The sequence below is a fragment of the Aythya ferina genome, assembly GCF_964211825.1.
Source record: "Aythya ferina genome assembly, chromosome: 3".
Lineage (NCBI taxonomy): Eukaryota > Metazoa > Chordata > Aves > Anseriformes > Anatidae > Aythya > Aythya ferina.
In genome coordinates this window covers 50,312,490-50,331,860 of record NC_140298.1, presented here as the reverse complement: position 1 = coordinate 50,331,860, position 19,371 = coordinate 50,312,490, and the positions used below count along the sequence as shown (strand labels likewise).

Below are 19,371 nucleotides of genomic sequence, written 5' to 3'. Positions count from 1 at the left end.
AGGTGTGCTTACCTTTGTTTCTGAGACTAACAAAAACATCAGCCTCAGAAATATGTGTCATGTACAAAGTAAATAGACAAGAAAAGAAAATAAATTAGAAGTGGATGTTTTATGTTCAGGCAAGACAATGCAAACTCTCCAGTAATGACTCTATTTTTTGTTGGATTACAATTTAATATTAGAACAATAAGCGTTTGCAGATGCACATTGATGCAGTAAATAGCTTCTCAAGAAAAATCATGAACCAGGGAATTTCATCCAAATTGAACCTAAATCATTATGTATTTACTCACTAACACTCCTATGTCTGGAGAAAGTAAGCAATTGCATGATGATACCTTTTTCCCACTGTTTCAGATGGTTAAGCTTTAAGCTACAGAGACATTTCTACTCTTTGGCTTTGCAGCTGGAAGCACTGGAATCCTGGGCCATTACAGATTTATGTTGCTTCTGAATTATTTGAGAGAACAGGGAGTGCTTTGTCATAATGGTACCACAAACAGTCAATAAACCCTTTCTAGCCCAGTTTCCAATAAATACAGATGAATTAACCATAAAATGGATATGGCTAATCCAAAAATTGCAAACATATGGCATCAGTGATAAACTGGACTAGTATCCTCAATGTCTGTTGTCCAAAAATTTAAATCTGCTTCAAGCCTCAAGTGGAACTTAATCAGATCCCACCAAATCATACTTATCTCTGTTTAAAATCTTTACCAATGACATAGACAGTGGGATTGAGTGCACCCTCAGCAAGTTTGCAAATGACACCAAGCAGAGTGGTTCAGTTAGTACAACAAAAGGAAGGGATGTCATCCAAAGGGACCTGGACAAGCTTGAGAAGTTAGCTCACATCAACCTAATGAGGTTGAACAAACACGTTCAGCTGCGAGGTGCTGCACCTATATTGGGGAAATCCCAGACATGAGCACAGACTGGGAGAACTCATTGAGAGTAGCACCACAAAGAATGATTTGAGGTGTCTAGTGGACAAAAACCTCAACGTGAGCCAGTGGTGTGCTCTTGCAGCCCAGAAGGCCAACTGTGTCTTGGGTTGCATCAACAGAGGAGTGGTCAGCAGGTCGAGGGAGGGGATTGTCACCCTCTGCTCTGCCCTTGTGAAGCCCCACCTGGAGTGCTGCATCCAGGGCTGGGGCACCCAGCACAAGAAGGATGTGGAGCTGTTAGAGCAGGCCCAGAGGAAGGCCACAATGGTGATCAGAGGTAATCTTTTCCACAGACTTTTTCCATGTAAATTTTTAGCAGACATTACAATTTACAGTAACCAGCAGTTGTAATCCAGCACAACACTGAAAGCACCTTCAAGTTCAACCACTGTGCAGTTACCCATAAGAGATGAGGTTTCCCACTCCTAAACTTCAGTCAATCTAGTGGGACCCCAAAAACATAAAAAGTTAATCTATTCAGACTCTATTCTCTAAACCACTACTGTAATCTAAAACCTCAGGATATTTACCTGAGAAACACACCAGAAATAGATAAAGCCGCAATCATACACTTGCTGACTCCTTCTGCTAGGTCTCTGGGAGTGCAAGTATGAATTAGCAATGGAGCCTCTTTTTTTTTTTTTTTTTTTTCCTGTTCTTACTGTCTCAACCTTTAATCTTAATAGCAAACATGAGGTAATCCCAGGCTTTGGTGTAGCATCCCACTGCACAACAGCAAAGCAGCAACCTGCTACTCAGTGCAATCAGGCACACAGCTGAAACTTCAATCATTGCTTCCAGCCAGTCCAGGCTCCAGCTTGTCTCTGCAGGTGCTGAAGGATCCATCAGAAGTAAATACTGTGCTTAGCTACTGCTCTCCCTAATAAAATCTCAAACAGCACTCTGACCTTCTCCTGTACATTGGGAAGTTGTGCCTATGCTACAATTATCCCTACACCACTTGCTCTCTTGGCACTGACCATTAACTCCTTACTTTTGTCCCTAATAACACAAACACTAATTCAGATTTTTCTTTGTGCTGGAAGATGCTGATGACTTCAGTTTAATTCACAGAACTGGGCTCAATGGCATAGACTTTCATCAAATTCATTTACAAAGCATTTTGATTCATTATCATTGTTACTAGCCAGAATCTTCAGTGGTGACAAAAGCATCAATTCCAGCAATTCACTGAAGCTGTTGAAACCTGGAAAAGATCAGATTCTCAGTAGCCTCTAATGGTGCAATTAAGGAAAGCTTTAAGGACAGCTGTTCTTTTGAGCTCTTCAGTCTGTCATCTCTAACAACTGCATAGCTCCTGAAGGGAACAGCCACCTAATTAGAAAGCAGTAATGAAGAGAGACCAAAGGAGCATCCTGCACATTGTCCTAGGTGAAGTCTGGCTTAGAGAATAAAAAGGAAATTTCCTGCCCTCTCTGTATGCTTCCAAAGTCCTGTTCCAGTACTGCAGTATAATCCACCAACAATCCCCACTGATTTTCCATATTACATATGCACTCTGCTGACTACTGTAAGCATTTGGGAGGGGGGTTGGGAAGGGGGGAGAGAGAGAGAGAGACTGGTCTGACTGGAAATCTATCAAAATAATTTTAAGGTGATCAAAACATATTGTCCAGATATTTGTACACATTACTCTCAGAGGGCTTCTACATTAGTTTTACCTATAGTTGTTAAAATTATGGGACTGTAATTCTTTATGGTAAGCCTTGACTGTTCTGATGATTTGTTTTTAGATTATATTTAAAAACTATTAACCTTTTTTCTTTTCTTATACTACTGATAGTTCTATTCCGTATTTCAACCACTGGAGACACATGAAAACAAACACCATTTACTAGTAAGAAGACAGTATTACAAAAAAGACAAAATGTATTTTGTCCCTGCAGCTGCAAACTCTGTTCAGAAAAAAAAAAAAAAAAAAAAAAAAAAAGAAATGAGAGAGAGAGAGAGAAAACCTACTTTGCAATTGCAAAGAACGCTAAACTAATGGGACAATATTTTCTCAGGCAGCTTGCAAACTTCCATTTCTTTTTTTTCTGCTACATGAACAGCAACATTACTGAAGTTCTCATGCACAGACATGCAAAATTTGGGCACTAGAATGCGTACACAAATTTACTGAACTAGCTCAGTAACAGAATGAACATAATAGCTATTTCCTTGTCATCTATTTAAGTAATTGTCATACATACAAAGAACACAGCTTCAATCTAATAGTATGCACATAAGAATATTTACTTCTAACCTCCACAACCCACTAAAAAGACTTGGTTAACTGTGTTTAATAAAATATTCACAATCACTACTATCATTAGTTTACTATTAGCAGAAAATCATTAAATGAGGAAACATAGATTAATCCCTCCAACACAGAACTGGCAATCAAAGTGAAGACTAAGTCTTAGGGTTACACAGCAAATTTGTCCTATCACTGTGTTCAGCAATTTTAATTAAAAATATAAATAATAGGAGCAGCATTATTAATATTTTGTTCCAGGGTAGACTCCTGCAGAATCAACTCAGTACTCTGATGATTTTTCTTGACAACAGTGATACAGATCTACAGAATGGATTTACTATGATGCAGATGTTCCTTACTATACAGAATCTATTTCCAAATAAAGAAATAGCATGGATCTGTCAATCTGTCTGCGTTCCTATTATGCTGGTATGCACATCACAAATCCTATGACAAAGGGGAAAGCACTCTAGATGCAATGCTGAATACTGAAGAAGGAAACGTTGCTTCCATTTTGCATAAATCACAGACTACAGCTCTAAGTTTCAACCATAAGCCTGATCGAAATAAAAAGCTCCCTGTAGACTTTAACAGACCGTAGTTCAGCATTTGAATCTGCCTAGTCGCTCACTCTCTCCATATAAACTTTGCAGGGTAAAGCAGTGCTTTCCAAAGTAGGGTGTGGAAGAAAAAGGAAGAAAATATTAGAGCTTCAGTATTGCATGCGTAAAATTTACAGATAAATTAATATAAGTATATTGAGGGAGTGTGCTCACAATTTTTATTGATAGTAGTGTACAATCAAAAAAGGTTGTAGACCACTGGCTTACAGCACAACTAAAGAAGAGAAATACATTTCAGTGTTTAACCTTTCACAGGGACTAGGAATGCCAAAATATTTTTGATGTTGGGTTTGGGGTACAAATACCCAACAATCTGGGAAATAAGGGTCTTTATTTCATGCTAAAAGCAAGAAGAAAGGCTATTTAAGTTGTCAAAATGTTCTCAAGGGCAAGCTCTTAACCCCAGTATGTTCAGCTCCCAACTACCAATAGCTTTCACTGATTTCAGCAAAACCAGACTTCCACCCAGAGCTCTGAACAGAGTACTAAGATGTTTTCCCCAGAATGATTATCGTACTGAAAATAAACACTGTTACAGAATACGGCCTGTAAGCAACCCAAAATGCACCTACAATTTACAGAGCATGCAAAACAAGACGATTGAAAAGATAGCAAGCGCTGAATTCAGACTTGATTTTCCAATGCTTTACAGCGCTGTGCTCTACAGTTTCATGAGAAAATTGTGGGCTACCTTTCTTATAAAATGTTTAAGAGAAAAAGGCTAGGCCAAAGTTTAAAATAACCTGTCACTAGCTTTTCTTGATGTAACTCATTATCTACAATTCAACAGACAGTGAAATATTTTTTTCCCAACAGCCTGAACAGTAGGATTTATCAGGTAGTCTGCTGAACTTGGCATGACATGCATTGTCCTAAACCAACCACTTTTTCTTCCTTCCTTCAATCCATCCACCCATCCATCCAAAAGGCCTTAGTGATATTTCAGGATGACAAAAAATAAATAACAATGACCAGGGACAGGTTAGTTAGAAAACCAGGATCAGAACTGCTATAACATCTAGCATTTTACTGGTGAGTCTTACTCCAGCTGGAAAGAGCACAAAGGAGAGCAAATAAACACAAGAGACATGTTATGGTTTAAATAGAAGTTATTAGTTTGATGAAAAAAAAAATAATCTGGGTTACGAAGGTTCTGCATTACAATCAAGTGATTGTAACAGTCTTCTGTAGGCTAGTAACCTGTGACTAAACCACCATTAGGACATCTTCAAGCTACTACTGCTTATGTAAAACAACCCTAGTGAAATGAGTAAATATTCCTATGCTAACACTGAATTAACACTGGCATATACTAGACATTTGTTCCCTTACAATTAGATGATAATTGCAGAGTGAGAGATACATCATGTCTCTTGCCTTTTAGGTCCATCAAGAGATTTCAAATATATTACAAGCATATCTCCTATTCACACTCCAGAGGCGTTCCAGTAAAACTTAATATCATTCAAAACAGTTGTAATTAGATATTCTCCAGTCTCAACTTGACACAGGGAAAATGATATCTAATCTTATTTATCCATTGTGGTCTCATTTAATAAAGCTTAAAGCAACAGCGTGCTAAAGAAAAAGATTCTGTCCTAGATATTCTGATACAAATAACTCATTTCATATGAATGATTCTCTTAGAATTTTTCTGTGATATGGGAGAGAATGAATGGTTTTACTATATAAAAGTACATATTTTTATCATCTCAAAAAAAATCTTACACTGTAAAAATGATTATGGGAAAAAAATCTTTTGGATGACAGCCCAATCAATTTTATATACAGTGCAAAATAGGAAAATAGTATTTCACCTGTGCTAGAAAATTCAGCTGTCCCTGACAGCTTAGATGTTGTCAGAAAAATTTTGATATACTGTTTGAAGTAAATATGAGGGGCAGCATGGCTGTGGCTAAGACAAGAAAAAAATAAGCTACTGAGCAAAGGGATACAGAGAGGAAAAGAGAGGAACTAGAGATGCTGGCTGACCACAGCAACAGGAAAGATAACAAAATGTGAATCAAAATGTAAAATGTGAAACAGAAGTATGAAAATATGAAACAAAATATTTTGTTGCAAAGGCTGGGTAACTGGATATAAAATAAGAAGAAAGGAGCATTTTAAGATTAATTTCAAGAGAGGAGTAAGTGATAGGACCAACACCTTTATTCATAGCAGGAAAATGAAGAAAAGGGCATGAGCGCATACTTTGTGTCACTAATGTTTGTTTGTTTGTTTTTTGTCTGAATCCAGACAGCATCATGTGTGCACATTTACATAGTTTAAGTTGAGAAAGTTGCTCTAAAGATAGAAATATAGAATTCATAGATCAAAAGAGTAACAGTGGAAGAAATTCAATGTTTTCTGTTTGTTATTTGTCTTTGCAGGGAGAAATACACATTTTCACAGAGGAAAAATTTGCATTGAATACCAAACAAACAGGGAATAGTTTTAAAATATTTCAAGAGATGCTACTTACACAGAAATATTTAAAAAATGAGTATATATGTATATATATATCCACCTAATTTCCTGAGATTCATTATAACATAAAACAAACATTCAAGGGATTGGGAAATATGTTCTCTTTCTGTAAATTAAATTGATGTGCTGTAAGGGTCATTAGCCATTTAGCCCTGAAAACTTCAGCTAGCTTAGTTCCTCCAGCTGATGAAAATGGATGGCAGAATCCCAATTAAAAGACCTGAGATTTTTTAAGCCCCAAAAAACTTTTCAGTGAAAACTCAATGCTGTCTGCTTCTTACCATATATATAATGCTTTGTACCCATAAGTCTAATGCATCTGGAACAAGATGATCTTCAGGGTCCCTTCCAGCCTGAACCATCCTGTGGTTCTATGATTCATACTCTGAGCTGTGGCCAACATAGTGTCCCTCATGTGTAGAAACATAGCCATACCACAACACAACCTATCATGTGCATGCATGATCTCATTTCTGCTACTCTCTTCAACCATAGCTTGCTGGATGGCATCTGACAAGCAACTACTTAAATAGAAGAATTCTAAGGAATAAAGCACATTGACATCCAGAATCTGTAGACCATACAGAATCTTTTCACATCTGTGGTGCCCAGGGATGTCTGAAGGCTGAAGACACACCAAAAAAAAACAAACAAACAAAACAAAACAAAACAAAACAAAACAAAAAAAACAAGTTTAACATGTTTAGCAGCTACTTGGACCACTTAGTAGAAGAGTTCCAAATACAGTAACTCATTCTCAAGTAAAAGTTCATAAACCTAGTTCTGCTGTTCCAGACAAGTTACAGGAAAGGACACCCACACAAGATTTCCCACAGTAGGGTGGTTTCTGGAAGGAAATACATAGCACATCTTCAGTTGTTTCTTGTCTCTACTGCTTCCAAGACAACATTTCAAAAGCTTTCAAAATGAGCAGAACTACTTACCCCCACCACCACCACCTTTGCTAGTCCTGCAAGTTTTCAGCCAATATCATTAAATAATTCTTCCTCTATAAAATGTGTGCTTGCATGAAAGAAGCATCCAGAGATCAGTCCCAGGTCTTTCAGATCTTTGTCAGTCTGAACTTCATCACATGAGGGTCTGAACTTGACTGGGAGCTTTCTGACCTGCCTCAGCTGTTACCAGAGGGTTAGAGCTCCCAACTCCATCACCAGATGAACCAGAAAATAGCTTCAAATGATTTGCCCTTTTTTTTTTTTGAAATAAAGCTCTGACCTCCAAGTTCTGAATCCATTTCTGATACTGCTATTTATATGCACATTTTTCACTCTTCCTTTTTCATTGCACTCAGTAGATTTGCTTACTAAGAGTGAGGAAAAGCATAACTGTGGGCATGTTATGCCTAGACTCTCCAGCCTCCACCCTATGCTCACCTTTTCTAGGCACACAACTAGGCAATTTCTTCACAATTTCTTTGCGAGACCTGCCATTTAAATCCCTATTCTGACCTTTAAAACATGTTGTGGGTAAGGACAAGTTGTTACAAGACTATCTGAAAGGATTACCACCTCCAAACACTATGCCTTCAACAAACCTCTCTGAAAATAAATGGTCATCTTTGACTTACCATTATTACCCTCTAGAGAGCTGCATGTTTGTACAGGCTGGTGTGAGTGACAATGCTGCTCTTACTAGTTCAAATCAAGAGTTTGATTGAATCAGGAGAAATCCTTATGGTGTTCCTTCAATCAGAGTTGAAAGTTACATCAATACACTATATTCACCTCCTACACTGCATTGTGGTCAGTGTACTGATGAAGAGAGACCACGCTTGTCAAGTATGAATCTCTAGTGTATTGAAATTGACTAAAACACTTCCCTATCATTAAGATGCCTTTCATTTTTATCTCTTTATCACAGTGAGTCATTCCTATCTCCTACTTAATTCACCAATTATTTATGTCTTTTGAAGAAGGAGGTTAACCTTTTAACACTCCCAGAATTTATCCCGGAAGAGAAACTTATCATAGTTTCACATGCTGAGATAAAAAAAAAAAAACAAGACTAATGCACAAGGGCAGCTAAGGTTTAGAAGTTTTACTCTGTACAGACATGCATATAAACTGTTCCTCTTTTCCAAATACTTCACACAGCAAACAAGATTTGACATTGACTATCAGTCTCTCAAGCCTTTTCACCTCCATTGTCCAAAAAGCTACAACATCTATCTGTATAACTAAAATGCTTGAGTATTTATTGAATACATAAGTATATGCACAACAGTTCCCTTCTTCCCCCTTCACTATTTCACCATCTGTACACCCCCAAACACACACCTTGATCCTGCAGCAGGTATCTGCATTACTTTGTACCCTACAATAAGAAGGTTATTCCAGAAAAAAAAAAAAAAAAAAGGAAGAATTGGCAATGTAACATTGTCATGGCCTATTAGGTAATTATATGGATTTACGACTAAAAACCTGCACTAGCACAGAAATTGAATCCATTCATGAACCTGCTGCATTGCAATATACAGCACAACATTCATCAGTTTGATGTTTGGCTACATTCACACCAGAAGCCAGCACAGTATCTGCATTATAATCCTCAGCTGATGGATTGAGCTAAATGGTTAGTTTTTAATCAATGATTTAGCGACACAACCTTAGATTGCAGCACACAGCTCTTTGAAGAAAGCTTTTTATGATGGACTTTAAGTACAAGATTTGATCTTTACTATGTTTAAGGGTTTGACTTCAATTCAGAAGCCTTTTTAAAGGCATCAAAATCCATTCAGAGTGCCAGCATCATGTTGCTTGCAGGGAAGTCACATGTAGTGTTACTTACCATAAGATTTAGATCTCTTGAAGAGATCTAAAGCTGTTTGTCTGCACATACCAGAAGATAAAGTTATCTGCATGAGCTGTTGAAAGCCAGAAGACAGTTGGGCTAATGAGTTAAGAGGGAATGACTATCACATGCTCAGATACTTCATTACATACTTTAATAAAATGCTTTAGGGAACATATGCTGGGACTATGTAGAAGCCGTCTTCAACCCAGTTCTCTAGAACTAAGAACTTCTACATAAACCTCATCCTCAGGTATTCAGAAAGATTCATGAAGTAAAGAAAGCTGCACAACACATTTCCAGCTCAATTACATTAGCAGTAGTATCTATGAGGGTTTCATGGTATTAATAAAATCCCTTTGATTTTATTTTTAACACAAGTCTAAACTACTGCTCTCATACCAGCTGAGCACAGCCCAATCAAATATCACTAGAAATACAATTACTTCTGTTCTTGGTCTCATTTTTCTACTGGAGAAGGGCTCCCAGCCCCTTGGAAAGAGAACAGCCTAAGCCACCAGAATCAGAAGAATTTGGATTGCAACTCACAAGATTGTTTTATTTACCTTATCACAACACAACCTATCATGTGCATGAATGATCTCATTTCTGCTACTCTCTTTAAGGCTCAAGACACACATTTTGACAAGCAAAATCTTTTTGGCAGGATATCACTACCTGACAGGGCCGTAACACGTACCATAGGAGAAAGAAAGCAATGCTTCCACATAATGAGGCAATGGGCACAAGCAGGGACACAGGAGGCTTCCTCTGAACATGAGGAAGCACTTCCGTGCTCTGTGGGTGACTGAGCACTGGCATAGGCTGCCCAGAGAGGTTGTGGGGTCTCCAGAAGCTGCCTGGATGTGGTGCTGGGCAGCCTGCTCCGGGTGTCCCTGCTTGCACAGGGGGTCGGTGCAAGTGACCTCCAGAGGTCCCTGCTAATCTCAGCCACTCTGCAGTTCTGCAATTCACTGACAAAGCTGAACCTCCAGTTTCAAGAATGAAAACAAACCAAACCAACAGCAAACAACCCACCCCACCACCACCACCTTTCGCGTTTCCCCTACTTTCAACCAAGCATCCCCTTGAGCAAACAAACTTCCATCGCCCCGCCGGTTTTCACGCCCCTCCACGGCACGGTCCCGTCCCCTCCGAGCAGCGGGGGCGGCCCGGGGTGCGCATAGGGTCCCTCGGGGCGTGCATGGGGCCGCTCGGCGAACGCGTGGGGTCCCTCGGGGGGCGCACGGGGCGGCTCGGGGCGCGCCCCCTCCCGTCCCCGCGGGGCAGAACGCCCCCGGCCCGTTACCGCCGGCGGGGTCCCCGCTCCCTGTCCTGTCCCCCGGCTCCCCCCACCCTTACTCTTTGGGGCCCAGGAGCCCGGAGCTGCTGCGGCTCCCGATCTCCTTCTTCCTGCCGCCCTTGGAGCCCATCGCGGCGGCTGCCGCCGCGTCCACCGCGTTGCCGGGCGACCTGGACCCGCGGAGGTAGCGGGTCCAGCGCCGCCCCGCGGCCCAGGGCCCCTGCGGCCAGCCCACCCCCGGCATCGCGACCCCTCGGCGACGACACCGGCGGAGTCTCGGCAGCCGCTCCGGGCGGCGACTGCCAGCGGCGGGGCGCGCGGCGGAGAAACGGGGGGGACACGAGGGAAGGGCACGAGGCGGGGGGGGTCGCAAGCAGCGGAATGCCGCTGGAAATAGCGGCTGTGCGGCGACCCAAAAGGTGGCAAAAAGGAAAAGGCTGAACTTTGACAGTGGCACAATGGTCTTTTCTGCAGCTAAGCGGCAGCTTCGAGGGTCTTTCAGAAAGCAATTTGGAAAAAAATAAAATAAATAAATAAACTAAAATGGAAACAAAGTGTATTTTGTTATAAACGTTCTGTACTGAAGCAATGTGATTTAGCTCCAAATTAAGTATTCTGTATTGAAATATAAATGACACAGCAAGGCCTGTAGATTTCAGACCATTTGTTTTTCCTTTCACCAGAACAATGATCTGTCTTTGAACTCACAATTTAATTTTAAGATGAAAATATGTGAGATCACTGGGGATCTTTCCAAATTCATGGTATTAATTCCAACTCAATCTCTGCTAACATTGTATGGCCAAACACTGAACAGTATTTTCAGTTTGTCCACTACTGAAATCAGCTTCTAGAGTTAATATTTCTGGCAAAAGAGGAGGTACACAGCTTTGCTACTTTTACAGTGGCAATATACCCTTTCCTGTTGGATGGAAACTTGGCAAAAATCCTACATTAAGACTCCCTTCCTTCTGTACATTTTTATCACTACTTCTTATCAGTCATCACCTGTCAGCCTAATCACACGAATAAGCCTATAGAGAAAGAGTGAGAGGAAAACGTACACATTTGGTAGGAAACGAAAAAGGAAAAGGAAAGGGAAGGAAGAAAGGAAAGAGAAAAGAAAAAAAAAAAAAAAGAAAAAGAAAGAAAGAAAATGGAAAGGGAATGGGAAATGAAACCAGTCCCAGAGCTGAAACCAGTCCCAGAGCTGGAAGAGCATTTAGACTTGAAGTAGACAAGCATTTATCTTTTTTATATGAAAACAACTGAACTAATTAGTGCCTTATATGAAGCCTACAATTACTGAAGTGAACAGAGTTTCACCAAGGCCAGGTAAACCTAACCCTTATCAGCTGCTTTTGGATTCAGCAAATAGTTGACTTCAACTAACCTAAGAGGACTTTTTCCAGACACAGTCCAGATGTTACACTATCCCTAACAACTCCTATCTTCTAAATAATTCCACTTGTGTCCTGGTTTCAGTTAGAACAGAGTTAATTTTCATCCTAGTAGCTGGTGGAATGCTGTGTTTTGGCTTAGGATGAGAAGAGTGCTGATAACACCCCAATGTTTTAATTGTTGCAGAGCAGTGCTTATACCAAGCCAAGAACATCTCAGCCTTTTGCTCTGCCCTGCCAACAGGCAGGCTGGGGGTGCAGTAAGAGCTGGGAGGGGACAGACCCAGGACAGGTGACCCAAACTAGCCAAAGGGGTATTCCATACCATCTGACGTCATGCTAAACAATATATAGGGGTGGCTAGCTGGGGGGAGGGGGCCGGACTGCTCGGGGTTAGGCTGGGCATCGGTCAGCGGGTGGTTAGCAATTGCATTGTGCATCACTTGTTTGTACATATTATTATTACTTTCCTATTATTACCATTGTATTATTATTATTATTACTGTTATTAGTATTTTTGTTATTATTATTTTCCTGTCTTATTAAACTGTCTTTATCTCAACTCACAGGCTTCACTTTCCATTTCTCTCCCCCGTCCCAGAGAGGGAGGGGGGAGGGTGAGCGAACGGCTGCGTGGTGTTTAGCTGCCGGCTGGGTTAAACCATGACAACTTGTTTGCTATTTCTCAATCTGTAGTGCATGACAAAAAATCTGTGATAGAACAGATCATATATGCTCACTTAGCCTTACTCAGTGTTTCTAAAATATGAAAATCAATGAAAATGTATTTGTCAAGTCACAGAGGACAGGAGTAGGTCAAAAGATATATGGAAAAGTATGCAGATGTTGCTACATCTAGAGGCTTACTTTAGACAAGTATCAGGTCTTGATTTATATCAAGATGACAGAAGGCCAAATATATACTTTTATGTTTCAAAGTGAAAAGTGCTCCAGCATCTTTGCATTTCCTTCAGCGTTATGTCCAGCAGCATCCATTTCAAATAAGGTACCACGGGACACTTCTCACTTGAGAACCAAACAAACATTTCCTGTTTGTTTATTTTCAGACCAAGCTGCTGGCCTCCAGCCAATTATGCCATCAAATATTGATCAGGACATGCAGGTGAATGATGGCAGACACAGAGGTGAGTTTGGACAGCTGGGTACAGCTTCACTACCAGTGCAGGGCTCCACACCTCGAAGAGTTCTCCTGCATGCTTGCAGATTGAGGCTGGAAATCATAGGACAGAGTCTGACCAAGAGCACAGGTAAAACCCCTCAGCATCTCTGTGGCTTCAGTCTTCCCTTCCCCATACTCACTGGGCAGAGAAGCTAAGAGACATTCCCTCTTAGGAAAATTTTATTCCTGATCCCACTGCCGGTGACCAGTGAGGTTTGCAGCATCCCAGCAAATATGAATACTTGTAATACAATTCTGTGAAAGACATCGGGGAAAAAAAAAAAAAAATGAAATTTGAGTCCATGCCTTCTTACAGAAACCACCCCTATGGCTCCCTGCTACCAAAACCTTGCCACGTAAACCCACTACATGTACACATTTTGGGGTGAAGAAGGAGGAAGGACAGAAATCAGAAGAGAATGTGTGTAAGCTCCAGAACTCTTCGTTCTTTGCTATGTGAAATCATACTTGCCACCCATGAAGTTCAAAATGCACCTTTTATCATGAAATTCTATGTGCTTAAAAAAAAAAAAAGAAAAGAAAAGGACATTAAAAACACGTATCTGGTAACTTAATTTAGAATTCCATACCTCAACAGCAATGACAAGTAGGGTAGTCTGGAAAGACAAGTTAATCTGAATTTTAAAAAACCTTGTTTCCCAGCTGGCAAAGAATCTGTAAGGTCAAATCAGCTGTTTCATTAGCCTAATGTCTCAGGCCATGAAGGGTATCTGACAGACACTCCCCAAAGGGAAAGGATGTTAGGGTAGAGGCAGCCTTATAGACAAAGTATGAAATAAAAACACAAGACAATAGAAGGAGAAGTACGGTGCTGCTGTATGTCAGGAATCCATTCGGATTGAATAGATCCTAAGATAACACATACCGATTAGCAATGGATGGATGGCATTCTGGTCACCACTCTTCTAAGACACAATTTTAAACACTATTATTTGGTAGTGTGTTTTGTTCCCTAAGCCATTACACAGGTAACTGCTGTTGTCACTTGGAGAAAAAACAGCTTTTTAGCTCTAAATACTTTGCACTTATTTTAGCTGCAAATAGTAGTTGGAGAGAAGGGGAAAACAGTAACTGTTAACAGGAACACTGACAAAGCTTTCAGGAGTCTTGGAGCTCAGACAGCTCTAACTTAGATGGCTCAGACTTAACTCTTCTCAGATTTACACAAGGTATTCCAGAACAAGTGAGGAGAAAGCTTTGTCTTAAGTGAAACCCTGGGAGTAGTGGGCAAACCTTTCCAGTGTGTAGAAATACCTGACAAGGAGACTAAAGATGGTCAGATTCTTCCCAGGAGTGACCAGTGACAAGATGAGAAAACACAGATCAAAACAGAAAATTCCACTCCGAAATAAGCGTGTGCATTGCTTTATATGAGACTAGTCAAACACTAGCAGTAGTCTTCTGATATGACTTCTGAGTCTCCACATTGGACATGGCCATAAGAAACCTTGCTGTAGCTCCTGTTCTTCTGAGCAGGGATATTGGACTAGACAAGCTCCTGAGGCCCCTTCTGACCTCAGTCACTCCACAATTTTGGGAAGTTTTCCACAAAGAAGAGGTTAAAACCTTAGACAGAAGTGGTTGTAAGAAAAGATGCAGCATCTTTAAGTATGAAGTTGCTACATAGGTAAGAGATGAAAAGGTGGCAGAATAATGCTGACTTGCTTTTGTTTGGGATGTTGGCTCCTGAGGTAACTTACAGGACAGTGAACTGAATTTGAGCAAAACCATCTTCAGACTGAAACTTTTCACAAGCAGTGATGGTTTATTAACATGAGTCAGTGTGACTTAGAAAGCAGTGTGGAGAAAATGGATTATACAAATGTTGTGGGTAAACTGATGTAGTAAGACATGGTACAGGAACAAGCTGAATAGCAGAGAACAGTCTTCTAAGTCCACAGCCATCTGCCCATGGCCATTTCAAAGATATCTAATGATACTGTTTCTCATTTGATTTTGCTAGGGACACGTCTTACCTTTTCTAGTAAAATAGACACTTACCAAATTTTGATGAACCTCAGCTGTGTTACAATTTTCACTCATCTTTGAGTTCTTTGCTACAGCACTGATTGGTTGCATTGTCGTTATACAGTCTCATTTTTTACCCCAGAACTTATTTTGGGGAAGATGGTCCCAAAACATTGTGTAATATATTCTACAGTTGTCCAAGCCTGGTTTAAATATACCATTACCATTGAATTCCATGGAATTCCACGTTTAGATTTAATCTTTTTTTTTAAGCTTTGATCCTCACCCTCCTTCCCTCCCTCTCTCTCCCTCCAGTATTTGGGTAACAGTGCAAGCAGCCAGCAAAGAAAAACTAAGCTCAAACAATCAGGCACTGCCACACCTTTCTTTTGTAAGTTTATGCTTGATGATTCATAAAAAGAATATCTACGTTAAAGTGAAAAACTTCCTGGTTGTGATACAGTGTGAAAATCCTTTGAAGTTGAGGGCAGCTGCAGTACTCTAGCTACTGCAGTTGTTAAGAAAGGGGGATACTCAGAGAAAGTAGCACTAGCTCTTAAAAATAATGTCTAAATCTTTGCCCAGAAAATGTTATGAATTATGATCACACCCTGAGGGATCAAAGGATAATTCTAGTTTTAAAACAAGAATCACTGCACAATCTTAATGCAGTGTTAACTGCTGAGCTGTAGAGACTACTAAATCTCTCAGTACACCATTTTACTGTAGTACTTTGCTGTTCACTTTTAAGGATGTAACTTTTTTGCAGAAGATTAAAGAAGTTAAGTCTTGTTTGTTCTAATTCAAGGCAAGCTGCAAATCACAGTAAATCCTTTTTAATAGCGATTAACTTCAGTGCAGTTTTAAACAAATGTTTTTGTATGGTTGCAGTTCTGCATAGAGGCTAAAACCAAAAAATATAGTCTTAAAAATGCAGAACATAAGATTGCTAGACAAATTTTGAATCATGTGATTAATATTCTTAAAGAAAAATGAAGAAGACAACCATAGATAAAGCTATAAAGTGTCTTCATACTTGTTTCCCATCCAAGTAAAAATAGTCTTTAAGAAAGGACACTACAGGTTTACATTTTCTGACTTCTGAAACCTAAAAATGACAAGTCATTATGACACTTGTGCTCTTATATACATATGAAAAGTGCTGTCACAGCTATTTGAACTAAAGTAATCTCATGTAACTGTGCTTAAAAACAATAATCCAAGGAAAATAACTGCCACTCTGATGGAAAATCTAACTGAAAGTCTTTCTTTCTTAAACTACTAAATAGTAGAAGGCAGTGATTTTTGTGACCTTGAGGCAAAGCATAGTTGGAAAAAAAAAAAAGTAATTCAAGTTCAGAAGAAAGTAGTTTGCCTGTAGAAATATCTATATAGAAGCATTAGAACTTAAACTGGGCAGATGCTATAAAAAGCAAACAGACTTGAAGTAATCTTTGTGCACAACACAACAATTCCATTATTTTATTGGACTAAAACACTGAGTATAAAACCATTTTTGTGGCACAGTAATTGAATACGGAATGCATCTTGGAGGGGCAGACATTTTGTTACATCAAGACCAATAGAGCATTGTCAAAAAAAAATCGAATTCACTCCTTGTAATCAAAATTGCTTGGACGTAATATGAATGATGGAAATTGATAATGTGACTCAAGTACTATACTACAGAGTAGCTTTCAATACTGCAGTTTACAGAACACTCTTGAAAAGCAAGTTAAAAAAAAATCAAACGGATCTGAATGTGAGGAGTTGAAAGACCTTTCTTCTGGATTGATGTAAATAAAGGATAGTCTAGAAACAGAATAAGCCATATGCTCTGTAAGGAGCTATGAGCTTTCAACAAGACAATTACCATCACTTAAGCTTTCAGAAGAGTCATCATAATGAACAGCTTAAAAGTGCATAAGTTAAAAAAAGGAAAAAAATTTGAATAAGTCTGTTTTATCAGAAGACTGAACACTTCGTTTCATTTCCTAGAACCTAAGAAAAAAACAATACTGATATGTTGACCCTCTACTTTTTCATCTCTGAAGCCAAGACTATCCAAACACCATACTTACCGATAAAAATTTTAAGGTACTTAAGGAATGAGTCTGCATGAATAGACTAAAGTGGTAAAATAACTACTGAAGTGATAAATGATAAAATTTATCTAGTAAAATTTATTTGTGAGTCTACATAAGCAACATAGGATGTCTAAGCTAGTAATTTTTCACTGAGTGAACATGTTAGGTAGTGATAAAGGAAACCGTGATTGTGTTTAAAAATCACACTAAGTACCTTTTTCTTCCCAGAGATGCTTGTTTAGACAAAACCAGAGACATAGCGAGCTTACAGAGCTTTATAAGTCACATATGATACAGACAGTTTCTTTCAAATAATCTTCATTAGATAAATCTGAATCTAGCACGTTCCTTATTTTCACTAGTGGGCTGCTGCAGAACAAAGAGTTCTGTCTGAAGTGACCTTTCACATACTGCCAAGTGAGTATTCCAATTCTGAATCATTACTTACATCACTGGCATTTTCCTAACGCACTTTATTCCTGTCCAGTGCCACCTCAATTTCTTACATTTTTCAGTAATTCATTATACAAAGGATGAATGTGTATGCACATTTAGAGAACCATTTCCATAACAAGTAAAGTGTTCTGTAAAGGAGGAAACAAGCAGCCAGTTCTCCATTTTAGAATAAAGATCATTGAGATACTAAAAGCCAGAAGATAAAGGAACTCCATTTAAAAGAAAAGTATTTCACCATTCAACACCACAATTTTACTACAAAGATTCATTTTATAACTATTTACTCTTATCACCATCTATCAAACAGTGACTCAGGCACTAAGTCTGTAAGAATTGCTCAAAGTATTCACCAGCAAATAATCACTAAAAATAAACAAGGATTTGCACACTTTGAGGAGACTGAATGCTATTAAGACTCAGTTTAACATTTTAAACAAAATTCCAAAACTTAGATCATAGATTAGCTCATACTTTTCTACTACTGCAACTAAGTGATCCTTCTTTATGTCATTTTCTAGATGTAACTAATTGCTCCAAGTCCCTTATAGGTTTTTTTTTCAGAAGTTTTCAAAAGTTATGAAGTCCCATTAAACTTCTTAAACAAATTAGCTGCACAGACAGACTGCACAACTACAATACAGAATGACTATTTGCCATTTCTAGCCTATACGAAATAAGATAATGGAAATATGCCAAGTAAGATACTTTACTTGAAGCACTGACTTAGATTTTTACTCAAGTTCTTTATCTCAAAATGATCCCTTAAATACAGGGACTACACGCCAGGTACTTGCTCATTTAAGATTGACATATTTCAAATTGCAAGAGGTAATGAAATACAACTACACAGGGCCTCTGCTCATCTGATTAGATTGAGATGAATCACTACACGATATATCCTGTAGACATAAAACAAGTGTTTGATACTTCCTACTTGCCAGTCTGAAGTTAAATCAGGTCTGTCTAAGTTTCAGATATCTTTCCAAAACAAAGATCTTAGGCAAATTACAACAGGTTTTTGTGCCTAGTCTAATTGATCTTTGTAGATTGTATTTCCTGAACATCATTCAGGCTCAACTTCTCCAGCCAGTGACATAATAAATCAAAATTACTGTACTCCACAGTTTGACAGTCACGGCCACTCTATATTCATATGGAATCTCAGAAGAGAGCAAGCCACGAAGAAGATAAGGAAAGTGCTTAAACAGAACAGCAATAGCTCTTCAATCAGCAATTTAGACATTTGAAAATTGATCTGTACAGGATTACATTGCCAAGACACAGTGAAGATTTACACTCTACCAGAGTCCCAGAGCTTCAGTCCGTTTTTCATTCTGTTGCTGAATTTGAGAACTAAGAACAGAAAAGAGCACCATAGCTGCTCAGCAAAAAAAAAAAAAAAAAAAAACACACACCCTTAACTGGCTACCTTCACTGGCAATTTCTCCAATAAAAAAAATTAAGGAACTGGACCATGAACTTACTACACAAAATTTAATGACATAATTCTAGACAGAATTCAAAAATCGGCCTTATACCATTAGTCAGTGTTTATGTTAATGCATTGGTCCAGTAAGCTTGCTCATTTGAAACCAAATAAACAGAAATTTCACATTTAGTCAAGAATTTTTGTCATGTATCTTTACCTATTCAAGAAGTATAAAAAAAACAGACTTTGCAAATGCTCCACTGGCTAGTTACCGTATCTGTACAGATATGCTTTAAGTAGTTTAGGAGATTAAAATAGCTTTAATAAGCAAGTTTACAGTCCAAGTGGACTTGTAGAAATGGCTGAACAGGGAGATTATGGTAATTCCAGGTTAGC

The 19,371-nt window shown here is 39.0% G+C and overlaps 1 protein-coding gene across 5 annotated transcripts in view; it reads right to left on the bottom strand.

The window, feature by feature from the left end:
* ADGB (androglobin) overlaps nucleotides 1–10,693 on the bottom strand; it is a 117,883-nt gene extending 107,190 nt beyond the window's left edge. For all 5 annotated transcript variants that reach the window (XM_084513821.1, XM_084513822.1, XM_084513824.1 and 2 more), the window contains exon 1: nucleotides 10,494–10,693. In XM_084513821.1, the coding sequence (XP_084369947.1) occupies nucleotides 10,494–10,678 (185 nt within the window). In that variant the 5' untranslated portion in view covers nucleotides 10,679–10,693. The remainder of the gene's footprint in view (nucleotides 1–10,493) is intronic.
* Between the last annotated feature and the right edge of the window lie 8,678 nt (nucleotides 10,694–19,371).